Raw genomic sequence first — 15,760 nt, 5'->3', positions numbered from 1 at the left:
ATGATTAGGAGATAAGTGAAAATGTTTAAATCTTCAGGGGTGAGATTACAAGACACTTGAGTTAGCTTGGGACAGCCACTCTGGATAAAAGATTGCTTTTGTAATCCAAGGCGTTTGGCCAGCTCTTTCCTCCCCAGCTTGGTTGATTTTAGTTATAATAATACATTTCGTCTTTCTAGCTAGCTGTTAAATTTCTCTGTCAGCCTCCCACAGACTTTAAACTGACAGCGGAAAATCCCAAAGGTCAGATACAAATAGAAATATATTTCCCTTGGCTTCTTAAAGGAGAGCAATTAAACAGGTTCCAGCATTATTAAAGGACCTTTATGGTTGTTAATTTATAGAGCTGGTTGTTATCAAAGATGCGTCACCAGAAGAGTCAAAGCTTGGCAGTAGAGCCATTTAAAGTCACCTGGCTCATGCTGACGTGTTAAGGGCATACTTTCTTAAAAGGGCACACTTTCTTAAAAGGGCACAGGAACAATAGAGAAGTCAGTCATAGGGTTCATAATATTTTGTTTCTAATAAGTACAACAATAGTTGTAGAATACTGTAGAAAGATTGATGCCAATTCTAAAGGAAAGGCTATTCTATCAGCCCTGTCCTAATGGTAGAAATAATAATAAAACAGATGATGTTTTAAGATAAAAAAATTAAAAACAAAAGAAACTAGATCTGCTAAGTATATATCCTTGAAGTAAGCCATCCCTAACTCCTATGGGAATAAAGTCTAGTAGAAATGATTGAATGATTGCGTGAACAGATATGAAAATAAAGAAACACAAAAGGTAGTAAATATTTTTAGTTTATGTCTGGTCTGGACTGTTAAATGAATAATCAGACTGTGATTATATGTATGTATGTGTATATTCCCATGTATTATGTCCCATGTTAATTCATGCTGGAAATAAACACAGTTTATGTCAGCAGTTCTGGAAATGGAAGGAAGAGGCTGGATCTTTCTTATCCTGATTTCTTTAGTTATATCTTTGTCTGTATCTCTATAGACAACTTATTTTGCTGAATTAACTCAATTTGCTTTATGTTTGTAAACTCAAAGTAGTTTGACTAAATTCTGAAAGACCTAATTGACTGTAGTCAGGAAGTGAAGTGAAGTCACTCAGTCGTGTCCAACTCTTTGTGACCCCATGGACAGTAAGTAGCCTGCACCAGGCACCTCCATCCATGGGATTTTCTAGGCAAGAGTACTGGAGTGGGTTGCCGTTTCCTTCTCCTGATGGCTCAGATGGTAGTCAGGAAGCAGATGCTAAATAACTGATGTAACAAAACTTTCTCTTAAGTTTTTTTTAGGGGCATTTCTATACAGAGAGTATGGTCCATGTCCTTTTTTACAGTGTCACTAATTCCCTGCAGGAAGCCCTTCAAATTTTCCCAAACCCTTAGAGCCAAAAGTATCTGAAAGAACCCTTGAACCTAGGTTTATTGTAAAGAAACTTCGCTGGTAGAAAGAGTCTTCCAGTAACAATGAAATCCCTGTGGGCAGTTGGGTGGGGGTGGGGGGGTTATACCTAAAACCCTGTAATGAAGATCAGTGCTTTTCTACTCTTATTTTTGGATTAAACCGTACTATTTTTGTTTAATATTATGTGTGTCTTACTGGTATATGAATTACCATAACATAGTAAATAAATTGAGTTTTAGGTATGTTTATGTTTAAAAGTACATGAAGATTTTTCTGTCAGGTTATCTGTGATGGTCAAGATTGGACATTTATTGCAGATCCCTTGATGAAGAGGCTAGGGAGAAGCCTTTGAGATTAGGGGATTATTTTTTTCCCTTTCTTCAAAACAGATAATGAATTGGGAAAATACTGCTGAGGATAGACTAGAGGGGTACATATTAAAGTGTTAATTGAGGATGTTGAAGATTTCCAGTGCCTTAATGACAGACAATAGGATTTATCATTGACTTTTTTTAAAAAACCTCTTTATTGATGTATGATTGACATGCAAAAAAAAAATTTCTTTTTAAACCAACCATTGACTTTAAAGTTAGGAATGTTGTGAGCCTCCGAAAAGGAAACTGAGTAAAGAACCTGTAAGGAAGAATGCCAGTCAGCTGGGCCTAATGCAGTGCTTTGGGGAAAAAAAAAAAAAAAAGAACCAACTGGTGAAAAACTAAAGGCATAAAAAAGAAGTAAGGCAAAGAGAGACTGAAAGGGTGAGTAAATTCCTAGGGAGATACCAAAACATAACTACCATGAGATGCCTGTGAAGGCAACCAGGGGCAGTTTCCTTGAATTAGCTCCAGGTTAGCAGAGATAATGTGATCACTCACCTAGAGCCAGACATCCTGGAATGCAAAGTCAAGCGGGCATTAGGAAGCATCGCTATGAGCAAAACAGGTGCAGGTGATGGAATTCCAGGTGAGTTATTTCAAATCCTAAAAGATGATGCTGTGAAAGTGCTGCACTCAATAGGCCAGCAAATCTGGAAAACTCAGCAGTGGCCACAGGACTGGAAAAGGTCAGTTTTCATTCCAATCCCAAAGAAAGGCAATGCCAAAGAATGTTCAGACTACCTCACAATTTTACTCATCTCACACACTAGTAAAGTAATGCTCAAAATTCTCCAAGCCAGGCTTCAATCGTATGTGAACTGTGAACTTCCAGATGCTCAAGCTAGATTTAGAAAAGGCAGAGGAACCAGAGATCAAATTGCCAACATCCGTTGGATCACAGAAAAAGCAAGAGAGTTCCAGAAAAACATCTACTTTTGCTTTATTGACTATGCCAAAGCCTTTGACTGTGTGGATCACAACAAACTGTGGAAAATTCTTCAAGAGATGGGAATACCAGACCACCTGACCTGCCTCTTGAGAAATCTGTATGCAGGTCAAGAAGCAATAGTTAGAACTGGACATGGAACAACAGACTGGTTCCAAATCAGGAAAGGAGTACGACAAGGCTGTATATTGTCACCCTGCTTATTTAACTTGTATGCAGAGTACATCATGAGAAATGCTGGGCTGGATGAAGCACAAGCTGGAATCAAGATTGCCAGGAGAAATATCAATAACCTTAGACATGCAAATGACAGGACCCTTATGGCAGAAAGTGAAGAAGAACTAAAGAGCCTCTTGATGAAAGTGAAAGACGAGAGTGTAAAAGTTGGCTTAAAACCCAACATTCAGAAAACTAAGATCATTGCATCTGGTACCATCACATCATGGGAAATAGATGGGGAGACAGTGGAAACAGTGTCAGACTTTATTTTTTGGGGCTCCAAAATCACTGCAGATGGTGACTGCAGTCTTGAAATTAAAAGACGCTTGCTCCTTGGAAGAAAAGCTATGACCAACCTAGACAGCATACTAAAAAGCAGAGACATTACTTTGCCAACAAAGGCCCATCTAGTCAAGGCTATGGCTTTTCAAGTAGTCATGTATGGATGTGAGAGTTGGACTATAAAGAAAGCTGAGCGCTGAAGAATTGATGCTTTTGAACTGCAGTGTTGGAGAAGACTCTTGAGAGTCCCCTGGACAGCAAGGAGGTCCAACAAGTCCATCCTAAAGGAAATCAGTCCTGAATATTCATTAGAAGGACTGATGCGATGCTGAAGCTGAAACTCCAATCCTTTCGCCACCTGATGCAAAGAACTGACTTTTTGGAAAAGATCCTGATGCTGGGAAAGATTGAAGGCGGGATGAGAAGGGTATGACAGAGGATGAGATGGTTAGATGGCAGTGCCAGCATGATGGACATGAGTTTGAGTAGGCTCTGGGAGTTGATGATGGACTGGGATGCCTGGCGTGCTGCTGTCCATGGAGTCGCAGTTGGACATGACTGGATGACTTAACTGAAGTAAACAGAGAAAACCAGGATTCTTCTCAACTTTCCACTTAGCCTCATCTTTACAGAGAGAATATCTGCCTCAGTGGGAGAAGTGTCTTCTGAGAAAAAGAGAAAAATAAGCCAACGTCATACATCCTGCATGGGGCTTTGGTAGAAAAATACTTTCCCACTTGTGCCAATTGGTGGTAAAACCAAATTCATGCTCATCAACAGTGAACTGGGAAACCTAATTGTAGGAATTGTTGGTCTTCTTGCTAACTGTTCCTATCCTGAGTGAGGTGACTCCATTTTATGATATGGAAAGTTGGAAATTGGTAAGAAATAAAAAGCCAAGGGTAGATAGCCAATCAATCCTAAAGGAAATCAACCCTGAATACTCATTGGAAGGACCTATGCTGAAGCTAAATCTCCAATACTTTGGCCACCTGATGCAAAGATCTGACTTACTGGAAAAGACCCTGATGCTGGGAAAGATTGAAGGCAAAAGGAGAAGGGGGCAGAGAAGGATGAGATGGTTAGATCGCATCACTGACTCAATGGACATGAGTTTGCTCAAACTCCAGGAGATAGTGAAGGACGGGGAAGCCTGGCATGCTGTAGTCCATGGAGTCGCAAAGAGTTGGACATTACTTAGCAACTGAACAACAATGAATGGCAAGCAGATAGCAAGATTCTTCAGGAAAGGCAGGAATTCCAGGAAAGCCTCCATAGCTGGAGATGAGGCAAGGGGAAATGAGCAAGGTGAGGAAGGTGAAAAGTCCTTCCTAGGCTGACTATGAAGAGAAGAGACATTGGATTACATATTGGGGAGGGAGGAGTAATCGGACAGTTGGACATATCACTGATTGAATTCTACCATTAGATGAATAATGTTTTGACCTAAATACAGGAATGGATGTAGATTCCTAGGCCAGAAAGGAAGAACTAATTGGCTGAACGGTGGGACTGAAGAGTCAAGGGGAATAGGCTGGAAACAGCATAGGCAGCACTGTAAGGCTAATACCTCCATAATGAGGGGAGCATTGGGCACCCCTTCTCAAGTCCTCTTCTCTGAACCAAGGAAGGAGACCCAATCTGCTTTTATTTTTTTATTTTTTTTTTTTGTCTTTTTCCAATCTGCTTTTAATTTCAGTCATTTGCACAGTGCTTGAACCCAAAGTCTCTGCTAAAATATACAGGTAATTTTCCTCTTTGAAAGAGGAAATCTCTGAGTGTTGTGCTGAAAAGAATATTGACAAAGACACATGGGGTGAGATGCTGGTCTCAAGGGTGTGGTCCTTGTCATTTCCTTTGTGGATGGCCATCCTAGTGGTGAAATGCCTGGATGCCTTATTTTGGGAGATTTTATAGCTTGTATACTTATACATGGTGTGTGTATGTGTGTTTTAATTAGAGGAAATATTGAGATTTTTAGATAAGCTTTTGAGATAACTATGTATAGAAATAACAGATATAGAACTCATTGCTGTGGAGTTTCTGTTTTACTCTCCGGGATCTGCTTCTGTGGGGAGTCTCTGGATGCATTCTGCAAGCCTCACACTGTATTGATCAAAGTAATGAGGTTCTGTCATGTTAAATCCATGCTAGTCCCAGAAAACCCATTTGGTAGGTGTTCTCCTTAGCCACTCTTAAGTTGTGTGATTAAAACAGTGATTCTTGAAGTCAGAAACATGACATCTTGCCTTTGATTTAGGAGTTTGAAGAACAATATTTTTCTATGGTGGAAGCCTAGTTTAAAATCCTCATTTGTCTTTGTAGCATTATCAGGTATCCAGCAGATGTCACTATTACAGTCCATGTTCAGTTTTTTGGCTTTACTGAGCAGTGTTTGCAGAAAGGCTCAATTCAGGAGCAATGCTTTATCAATGGTCTAATGACAGTTTCTCTTAGTTTGCTGCTATGTATAGTACTAAATCAAGTGCCCAGCCTGAGTATTTTTTGTCAAAGTACTTTATCTATAAGCATAAGATACAGGGATTTCCTGGCTATATATTTCATTTCTCACCTATAGGAAATGCAAATATTTAAACAAATAATTGTACTTTATTATTTTTTTTTACCATTAATTATACTTATGAATTCCACTTTCAATATAAAAATAGGACTTAGATCATCACATATCATTTCTATTCTTACCAAATGTGTGGAGTTTTCTTCACCATACCAATCAGTTCTCCTACAGTTCAGTTCAATTCCGACACTGTCTACCTCAAGTTAGCTTCAAATTATACAAGTTAGGGGCTTACTCCCACAGGACTGCCCCAACTTCAGATACCAGTTGCAACTCCCATGTTTTCCTATTTCTAATGGACAGGTTATAAATACAGTTCCCAAGACCCCCCTCTTCAAGTTCAATAATTTGCTAGAAGGATTCACAGAACTCAGGAAAGCAGTTCACTTAATATTCCTGGTTTATTATAAAGGATGCAACTGAGGAACAGACAAGTGGAAGAGATTTACAGGGTAAGGTATCAGAAGAGGAGGCACCACCTCCTCTTTTCACCTTCATGTGTTGGCCAACCCAGAAGTTCTCCAAACCTGGTCAATTAGGGGTTTTAGTGGAAGCTCTGTTACCTAGGCATGACTGATCAAGTCATTGCCTATTGATGATTGACTCTATCTCAAGCCGTGTGCCCTCCTCGAAGTCTGGAGTCCAGCTAAGATTTCCAACCCTTTAATCACATTGTTGGTTCCTCTGACAGCCAGCACACCCATCCCCCAAGAGTCTCCTCTTTAGCACAAACTCAGATGTGGATGAAAGGGGCTTATCGTGATGAACAAAGGACACCCTTCTCGGCTCTATCACTCAAGAAGTCCTAGAGTTTTAGAACTCTTGTGCCAGAAATGGGTATGAAGACCAGATGTTTATTTCTTATTGTACTAAAACATGAAAGGTAACTTCTAGTGAGTCTTTCAAAATGCCTTGACCTCATTCATAACTATATACTCCATAATTTAACTTCAGATGTTCTAGTGCAACATCAATGAATGCCCCTCAACTATTTCATATAAGCTATATTCAAGAGGTTAAGGAAACATCTCTACTCTTGTCTTGAAGAAAGACCCATACCTGAATTTGGGAGCTGGTATTAGCTAGGGTTAAAGGCTAAAAGTGTCTTAAAGAACAAAGATCAGTTCTCTGTAATGTAAGCATTCCAAGGCAAGAGGTTCAGATTGTAGAACATCTCTGTTCCATCCAGTCATTGGTCTCAGACATTCTAACCAGTGGCATGATTGAAGGTAGGTTGTTGGGAGTTTGATCCAGCAGTAATGGAAAAAAAGGTTTGAAGGAGGCATGCTCCCTTCTCTAAGGAAAGCCCAGATATGGCCCACCTCATTCTACCTGTTCCTTTGTTAAGAATTTAGTTACATGGCCTAACTGCAAGGAAGGACTTGGACATTTGTTGTTTGTATGCCCAGGACAGCGGGGTGGAGATGGATGTGGGTGGACTAGTGGTTTCTACCACAGTGCTGGTAAATTTACTGGTTTGACTGGCAATGACCAAACATGATTCTTGATGTCCTTTTCAGGAGGTGCACTCAGTGTACAGGATATTAGCTGGGATTTTGAATATTGGAAACATTGAGTTTGCAGCTATTTCCTCTCAGCATCAAACAGATAAAAGTGAGGTGCCCAATGCAGAAGCCTTGGAAAATGGTAAGTATTTGATTCCTCTGCATTGTTTTGCCAAAGTACGTGTTTCTTTTACTTGGGTAGTTTTTCAAGACTTGAAGATATAATGTGCTGGTCCTTAACTGACTCTGGATGTTTTCACTAACCAGTGTTTCCCAGAGAATATCTTGTAGAACATCAGTGTTCATTTCATAAGTGGCAAGTACACAGATGTTCTTCTGAAAAGTCCATGGCAGGTAACTTTGGGCAGTGATTCTCACCAATGGCTGCTTTTAAAAATCATCTACAAATTTTTGAAAAGATATGAGAGGTTGGACCTCAACTCCGAATTCACTGAGTCAGCATCTGGAGGGGATAACACATGCACATATTTATTTTTAAATTTCCACAAGTAATAATGCTGCTGCTGCTGCTAAGTCACATCAGTCATGTCCAACTCTGTGCGACCCCATAGATGGCAGCCCACCAGGCTCCCGTCCCCGGGATTCTCCAGGCAAGAACACTGGAGTGGGTTGCCATTTCTTCCTCCAGTGCATGAAAGTGAAAAGTGAAAGTGAAGTTACTCAGTTGTGTCTGACTCTTCACGACCCCATAGGCTGTAGCCTACCAGGCTCCTCCGTCCATGGGATTTCCCAGGCAAGAGTACTGGAGTGGTTGGCAATAGTGGCACAAAGAATAAGATTCCTGAGTTAGGGGGAAAAAAAAGCTTATTTAAATAAACATCTCTTGTGTTAAACTGTAGCACTTAACTAGTAATGTGCTTTGTGATTTTCTGAGAGCAGACTATACTCTCCAACAATTGTTCCAACTTATTGGTCAAAGACCACCTCCTTCCACATTTCTTTATCTAACACATGTAAAGAACTTTCAAAACAGTTTGGGAGGTACTGCATCAGTCTAGGTGTTTCTTGGGGTTCAGGGTCCCACATGTTTATCCTTGGCTCTGAAGTTCTGAAGATATAGCCTGGCACATGGCTGATGTTGAATGAACGCTGGCTAACTGGTTGGCTGGCTGTTTGGACAGATGGATGGATGTCTACATTCTCCAGCATTATCCTCACCCTCTTTTCTAGCTGCCTCTGTTCTCTGCATCAGCCCTGAAGAGCTCCAGGAGGCTCTCACCTCACACTGCGTGGTCACCCGGGGCGAGACCATCATCCGCGCCAACACTGTGGACAGGGCCTCAGATGTCAGAGATGCCATGTCCAAAGCCCTGTATGGGAGGCTTTTCAGCTGGATCGTAAATCGCATCAATACACTTCTGCAGCCAGACAAAAACATATGGCAAGTTCCCCCGATGAGCAGAGACCTTGAGGAGAGCTGTAATTGACCCCAGTGTCTCCTAGAATTTCCAAGAGGAAGCATTTGGTCCTCTCTTGGATTTTCTTTAATGAAGATCTCAGGGCATCTCCTTTAAAAGACGGTGTATTTACACCTGAGAGGGTCATGATTACAGAGCCACTTCAGTATGGTATTTAAAAGAACAAGCTTAGCTAGGAGCTGGGAAAACTGGGGTTTGCATCCAGACTCCACAGCTTCATTTGTGCACATCCTTAGTCATAGTTTCCTCATCTGTAAAATGAGAATAATATCCTCCTCCTTCTGCTGTTTTTAGAATCAACTGAGATGTTTCATGAGGTGTTAAAGCACAGAAATCTCACAGTATTGCTACTTCTACAGCTTTATCTGTGCTAAGCACTAGTGTTTTCTAAATTGTGGAGGAACTGACAGTATCAAATTCTAGAGTCTTCTTCCAGCTAAGCCTTGTAGGTGAGAAAGTAGAAGAATAAATGAGCAGCAGTTCCAGCCCCTTCAAATAGAGTGGTTCTTCTTTAATCTCTCTATAGATGGAGTTTCTGAGGAAAATTTGAAAGTATTCTGTTGCTTAAAATAAGAGAAGTTGGAAGAACGGTTGAAGGACTCAGGAAATCAACTGTTTAACACACAGACTGTTTCTTTCTGAAAGGTGGCAGGATATTGCCTTCCCTGAGTAGCTACATGTATTGATAAAAATGTAGGCAGGAATATTCTCTCTGCCCTGAGACTGCTGTTTCCTTCTCTAAAAGGTTTTATTTTTCTCTCTCATGCAGTACTGCAGACGATGGTATGAATGTTGGGATCTTGGACATTTTTGGATTCGAAAACTTTCAAAGAAATTCATTTGAGCAGCTCTGCATAAACATCGCCAATGAGCAAATTCAATACTATTTCAATCAGCATGTTTTTGCTCTCGAGCAGGTAACAGTGAACTCTGAAGGCACTGGACCTGGTGGGGAATGTGCCTACAGGCTGCCCAGAGTTCAAAGCAGAAACCTTGTTAGTGAGGTTAACAGGTCAAAGACTCCAAAGAAAAACCACTGATGAGGCAGTCCTGTCAAAATAACTTGGCAATCTAAATGTAGTTTGATAAAAAGAGGTCTCGATTTCTGTGGAAAGGTACGTTTCCTCCCTTGAGTGAAGCTGGTGACAAGCCAATTATTTAAATGCTGTTTCCAAACTGATTCATATGCATTGCCCAAAATGCTACATTCTCTTCTGCTTTTTTAACTAAAAATATCTGTGATGATGTCCAAAATGATACAGGATGACCTGGAAGTCGGGATAATGTTCTTGGTTTCCTTATCTCCCTCACTGACCATATGAATCCCCCTGTCTCCTGCATATTAGACCCCACCAGAAGTGGATGGGTATCTTCAGGGAGGAGTAAGATACATTCTTGGTTTTCTCAAAATGGAAATCTTCCCCCCATGAGTCTAATGGCAAATAAAACAGGATGTAAAGCTAGTGGACCCAAAGTCTGGAGCCCTTATTCTCCACCCCAACCCAAACCCCAACCCCAAGACTCTCCTGTATGAAGAGAGAGTATATAGTTGTAAAAACTAAACATTCTGACCAAGTTCCTTGTTTTAATGCGAGATTAAGGGACACATTAAACTGCTAGGTTAAACTAGGTTAGATAAAGACAAAGTCATGGACTATAAACACCGGTATTGGTTTTATCGTGGAAACTGGACAAATCCACAATGCACTCCTCCCCCACCCATCTTGTACAAAACTAGACCTTGTTTCAATCAGGTTTACTTCCATTGATTTTCCCAGGAAATCTGGAGTTCTTTTTAGTTTTATTTTAGTTCAAGATGATTCCTTTGTAGAAGACAGAAATCTGCTTTCCTCCTGGTTTCAACCATACATGTCACCAGAATAAAAAATTTTCAGCTTCCCTTCCTTTCTACATCAGCTTCTCAATTTGAGTTACCAAGTCCATGTCTGAGAGACAGAGAGCCAAGGTTCTCTTGCCAACCTCATCACCTGCCATAGGCTCCCTGTAGGTCAGTCTTAAATCCTGAGCTTCAACAGTGCTGGATGCAGAAAAGCCTTGTCCTACTCACATAAAACATACCCCTGTTCAGTGTTGCCAGACAGAGAAAGTGCGTGCAGCCTGGTGGTACCTAGGCCAGTACAGGGCTGGAGTGATTCACGATCCATTTCCTTCCAGATGGAGTATCAGAACGAGGGCATTGACGCTACACCCGTGGAGTATGAGGACAATCGCCCCCTCTTGGATATGTTCCTCCAGAAACCCCTGGGACTGCTTGCACTTTTGGATGAGGAAAGTCGGTTTCCTCAGGCAACAGACCAGACCCTAGTTGGTAGGTACCTTTTAGAAAAGGCATACATATGTGCAGAAGAGAACTTGGCTATTTGGCTCGTATCATCAAATGGTTTATGGAATCCTTTGTGTATTTTGGCTACCTGGTGATTGTGAAAATAAAGACTCTGCTTTTAATAAATTGAAATATTCAGAACACATCCTGGTAGGATTTGTGTGTTAAAGCAAACCCATCACCATCTCTCAAACTCTCCTCACTTTCCTGTTTCTGTAAAGTGAAATACCTTTACCCTATATCGGTATCATTTTTACACCTTCTGTTCCCCTTATTTTCCATGACCAACACTTGATACCCCTCCTTTTTTATGCCCTTCTCTCATATCTCCACCTGGACCCCCAGCCATCTTTAGTACAACTTTGTATAGAAGCCCTGCTGATGTTCTGGCTTCCTGGCTCATGTTTTATACTGGACATCCCACCTAATATAGTTTTTGTAAAGCCACCTTTTCATTCAATTACCATTATCAGTGGAGTGATGGTAAAACATCTCCTTCTGGCATTCGGAGTCCTCTGTACTTACCCCCATACCTCTCCACCTCCTCCTCCTCCTTTGTCAATCTTCAGAGTTGCATGTGACCCCATCTCTCACATTGTGAGATCCCTGGGCAACAAAGTCTGACCCCTGCATCCCTTTACTGCTTAGCACAGTTCCTCACACAGAGTAGACCATCCTTGACCACAACAGCAAAACTGTCTGGAGAGGGATGGAGAGGAAGTTTCAAGCCTTTTTCCCAGATAGAAAATTGATCTGTGGGAGAGATTCACTTCTAGGAGTTGAGACTGTCACCTTTAAGTGACTTCCTTTTAGCTATAAAATTGTCACAAGTTATCAAGAAGAATATAAACCAGGGTTATTTGCCTTCCATGGAGTATCTTCATGGCTCTAAAGCTAATTGGTTGGTTTTCTGGTGTCATCAGTGTTTATTCTTGGAGTTCTCAGGGCAGAACATGATATCATCGAGATCAGCTTGACACAAAAGACAACATGAAACAGCTAGATGAGAACTTGAATGTAAATGCCCATGATGTGGTACGGGTGGGGATCTTTCTCCATCACTGTACATATAAGAATAATATCAGGCTACTCTGAAGTTCCTTATTCTGAGTCATCGTGGTTTGAGGAGCATATTTTTGTCTAAAGGACCAAAGAGTTCACATTGTAACTTTTAAACATGAAAATCCACACAGATAAATTTGAAGATAATCTTCGATGCAAATACTTCTGGAGGCCCAAGGGAATGGAGCTGTGCTTTGGCATTCAGCACTATGCTGGAAAGGTGAGTTATTAAACCTGAATTTTGACAAGGAACAAACGTCCATAGTACCCTGTTTGTGGCACTCATGAAATTGCTTGCAGATTTCTTTCTCCTTTTAATTCTTCTTGTATACCTAATCATAATTCTTAAACCTTCACAGTGGTATTGCTCATAGAAAGTAGCCGCTGGCAACAAAGTAATTTCTCACTGGGGTGGCCCACAGAGCTGCCATCTGCTTCTCACCTGAGGTTTGGCCTAGAAGTGACAGCTCTCCAGAGAGAAAACATGATAGCTTTTGCAGCGTTTAGTGGTGAATGCTCACATTCAGAAGTAATTTGGAGATGTGTAGGCAATGAAGGAGGGTTAATATCACAGTGGGGCTCAATTTTTAGCACTTTGTAGCACAAGCATATGTCTACAGGGCACCAAAAATGTCTAGATAAAAAGGGGAAAGAATTCACTTCATCATCCAGATGTTAAGATTTTACAACATTAACTGAAATTTCCACTTTTCATCCATTATTCGTCAGTCTCAATTTCAAGTTCCTGAAGCAGGTTAGTGAGTGATTCAGGAAATCCCCTCCTCCTGTAGCCAACAATCTATTGCTCATGTTACTCTCTAAGGAGCCATGTGAATTATGGCTAATTGGTTCCGGCAGGGTCTGCTGAGGCCCTGGGCCCAGAAAATGGGTAGGAGTTCAATAAAAGGCATTTTGGATTATTTTGTTGATTTAAGACTTGTTGAAATTATTTTTCACATTCATATCATGGCATGGAAATTAATTTTGCCTGACTAAATGTTGTTTGAAAAGCAATTTAATGTAAGTGAAGAGATTGTTTTTGTCTTCACATTACTACATGACAGTATCTATCTTGGCTAGAAATTGCAATCCAGTTTTCCCTCCTAAAAACTTTATTTACTCTAGTGTTGAAGGCTGACTGCATAAGATATTCACCCTGATCCCTGGTCCCCATTCTTCTCCTCTCTCCTGCCTTCCATTCTTGTCCGATCCTTTTCCTTCTGGGCTCTGTGTCCTTTCTTGAGTTCATTTCTCTGGAGCATTCCATAAAAAGTCTCCGATCTAGATGTCCTCTGCCCTGAGAACCAAGAATGCTCAGAACCCCTGAGCCAACCACTCAGGTGCCACAAGTACTTTGGGAAGCAGTGAGGGTGAAGTGTGTATGAGCATGGAGCCAAACTGCCTGGGTTGGGATGCCTGCCCACCCTGGTGACATGTGTGACCGTGGCCACATGATTCAGCCTCTCTCTAAACCTCTGTTTGCCCACAGTAAAATGGAGGCAATAGCAGTGTTAACCTCATCAGATGGATGCTTCTCATATTGTGAGTGCCCAATATAATTATTCTGAAGTGTTGTATCTTTGATAGGACTCTGTTCATCAAAGAACTGTTGAACAAGGAATTAAGATAAACTGGCCTCTCAAAAATTTCAATTCTCCCCCTTATCTGGTGGCCTGGGTTTAAAAGCATGGCTATGTAAAGATGAATTCTATACAGAGATCAGTTAATGACTGACCTCAGGCAATCCCAGTGTTGCCTAGCAACACTGTGTTGGGGACAGTATTGGCTCACTTGTGATTTGCTTTTTATGTTGCAGGTATTATATGATGCTTCTGGGGTTCTTGAGAAAAACAGAGACACTCTTCCTGCTGATGTGGTGGTCATACTGAGAGCATCAGAAAACCAGCTTCTCCAGCAACTCTTCTCAATCCCTTTGACTAAAACAGGTACTGGAGGGACTTCCCTGGTGGTCCAGTGGTTGGGACTCCATGATTCCACTGGTCAGGGAACTAAGATCCTTCATGCAATGTAACATGACCATAAAGAATAAATTAAAAATTTTAAAAACACAACAATCAACAACAACAACAACAAACTGGGTATTTGTAATGTTTCTGACAGCCCTAGGCCTGCCTCATACTTCTACAAGCCCTGCTGGGGTTTTCCAGTTGATGTCTAAATACCACCAGTGCTGTGCTAATAACATTTCGAAATTTGAGCAGGGATAAAAGTCTATTCACCTAAGTTCAAGAAAAGGAAAGTGATTATTTTTTTTGCATCTAATTGCACAGTATCAGGCTATATATACATGTGTGTACACACACACACACACACACACACACACACACACACACACACACTTTCCATAACATCAGATTTTAGACTTCTCATTTTCTCTGCCTGATTCCTTTCATTCTTCTATTTATAGAAGCGTAGGTTGGGACTTCCCTGTTGGTACAGTGGTTAGGACTCCATGCTTCTACTGCAGCGGGCACGGGTTTGATCCCTGGTTAGGGAACTATAATCCTGCAAGCCACATTGTGTGGCCAATAAATAAAAATAAAAACATGTATTATTATGTGCTCAGTCACGTCCGACTCTTTGTGACCCCATGCGCTGTAGCCCTCTAGGCTCCTTTGTCCATGAAATTCTCCAGGCAAGATTACTTGAGTGGGATTTCATGCCCTCCTCCAGCAGATCTTCCTGACACAGGCATCGAACCTATGTCTCTTACGTCTCCTGCACTGGCAGGCAGATTCTTTACCACTAGCACCACCAGGGAAGCCCATAGCTTATATTACCATAAGTAAGTAAGTGTTAGTTGCTCAGTCGTGCATGACTCTTTGTGATCCCATGGACTGCAGCCCACCAGGCTCCTCTGTCCATGACATTTTCCAGGCAAGGATATTGGAGTGGGTTGCTGTTTGCTTTTCCAGGGGATCTTCCCAACCCGGGGATGGAACCCAGGTTTCCTGCACTGCAGGCAGATTCTTTACCGACTGAGCTACAAGGAAAGCCCATAGTTCATACTAAATGCTTTAGGATGGTCTTGGTTTATCTAGAATTATTGAGAAGATTATTTCTATCTTTGTATGATTTCAAGTAATGGGAATGGGACCAATCAGAGTCATCCAGTCAGGCAGTCCTCAAAAGTCACCTAGTCCAACTTCCCACTTAGTCATTGACTAAGCCCACCACTGTTTCTAACCAACTTGGAACAGATATGTCACTGGCCTATATTCACAGCCTGTGTCTCCTTAGAGTCAACTTCTGTGTAGTTGTTAAGTCAGTCCTCATGCAGGATTAGGAGGGCCAAAAGATGGACCATCCTAGTCTTTGCTGTTTCACCCAATGGGTTCTAATTGGGGTCAAGCGCCTTTGATTTATCTGGGATGAGGCTGCTGTTGGCTGGGCAACAGACTTGGGCTTCCCATAGCTCTCCTCTCAAGGGCCTTATGTTTTTGAGGCTATGTCTGGAAACAGCTACTTTTTAAAAAGGAGGCAGAGAAACCTCTTTATCATTGTTCATAATTTCTTTTTCTTTTCACATCCCTCGTCTGATCATTGGCAGTGTGTCTAGCTTGG

At 41.3% G+C, this 15,760-nt stretch overlaps 1 protein-coding gene across 1 annotated transcript in view; it reads left to right on the top strand.

The window, feature by feature from the left end:
• The window catches only part of MYO3B (myosin IIIB), a 405,543-nt gene that overhangs the window by 187,095 nt on the left and 202,688 nt on the right, over window positions 1-15,760 (top strand). Inside the window, exons 17-22 of the mRNA XM_043894526.1 lie at window positions 7,346-7,472; window positions 8,522-8,732; window positions 9,539-9,686; window positions 10,945-11,098; window positions 12,307-12,395; window positions 13,992-14,121. Of these exons, the coding sequence (XP_043750461.1) occupies window positions 7,346-7,472; window positions 8,522-8,732; window positions 9,539-9,686; window positions 10,945-11,098; window positions 12,307-12,395; window positions 13,992-14,121 (859 nt within the window). The remainder of the gene's footprint in view (window positions 1-7,345; window positions 7,473-8,521; window positions 8,733-9,538; window positions 9,687-10,944; window positions 11,099-12,306; window positions 12,396-13,991; window positions 14,122-15,760) is intronic.

Source organism: Cervus elaphus, chromosome 33 (genome assembly GCF_910594005.1).
Source record: "Cervus elaphus chromosome 33, mCerEla1.1, whole genome shotgun sequence".
NCBI lineage: Eukaryota > Metazoa > Chordata > Mammalia > Artiodactyla > Cervidae > Cervus > Cervus elaphus.
Note: the sequence above shows the minus strand (reverse complement) of the source record. Positions and strands in the feature narration are given on the sequence as shown.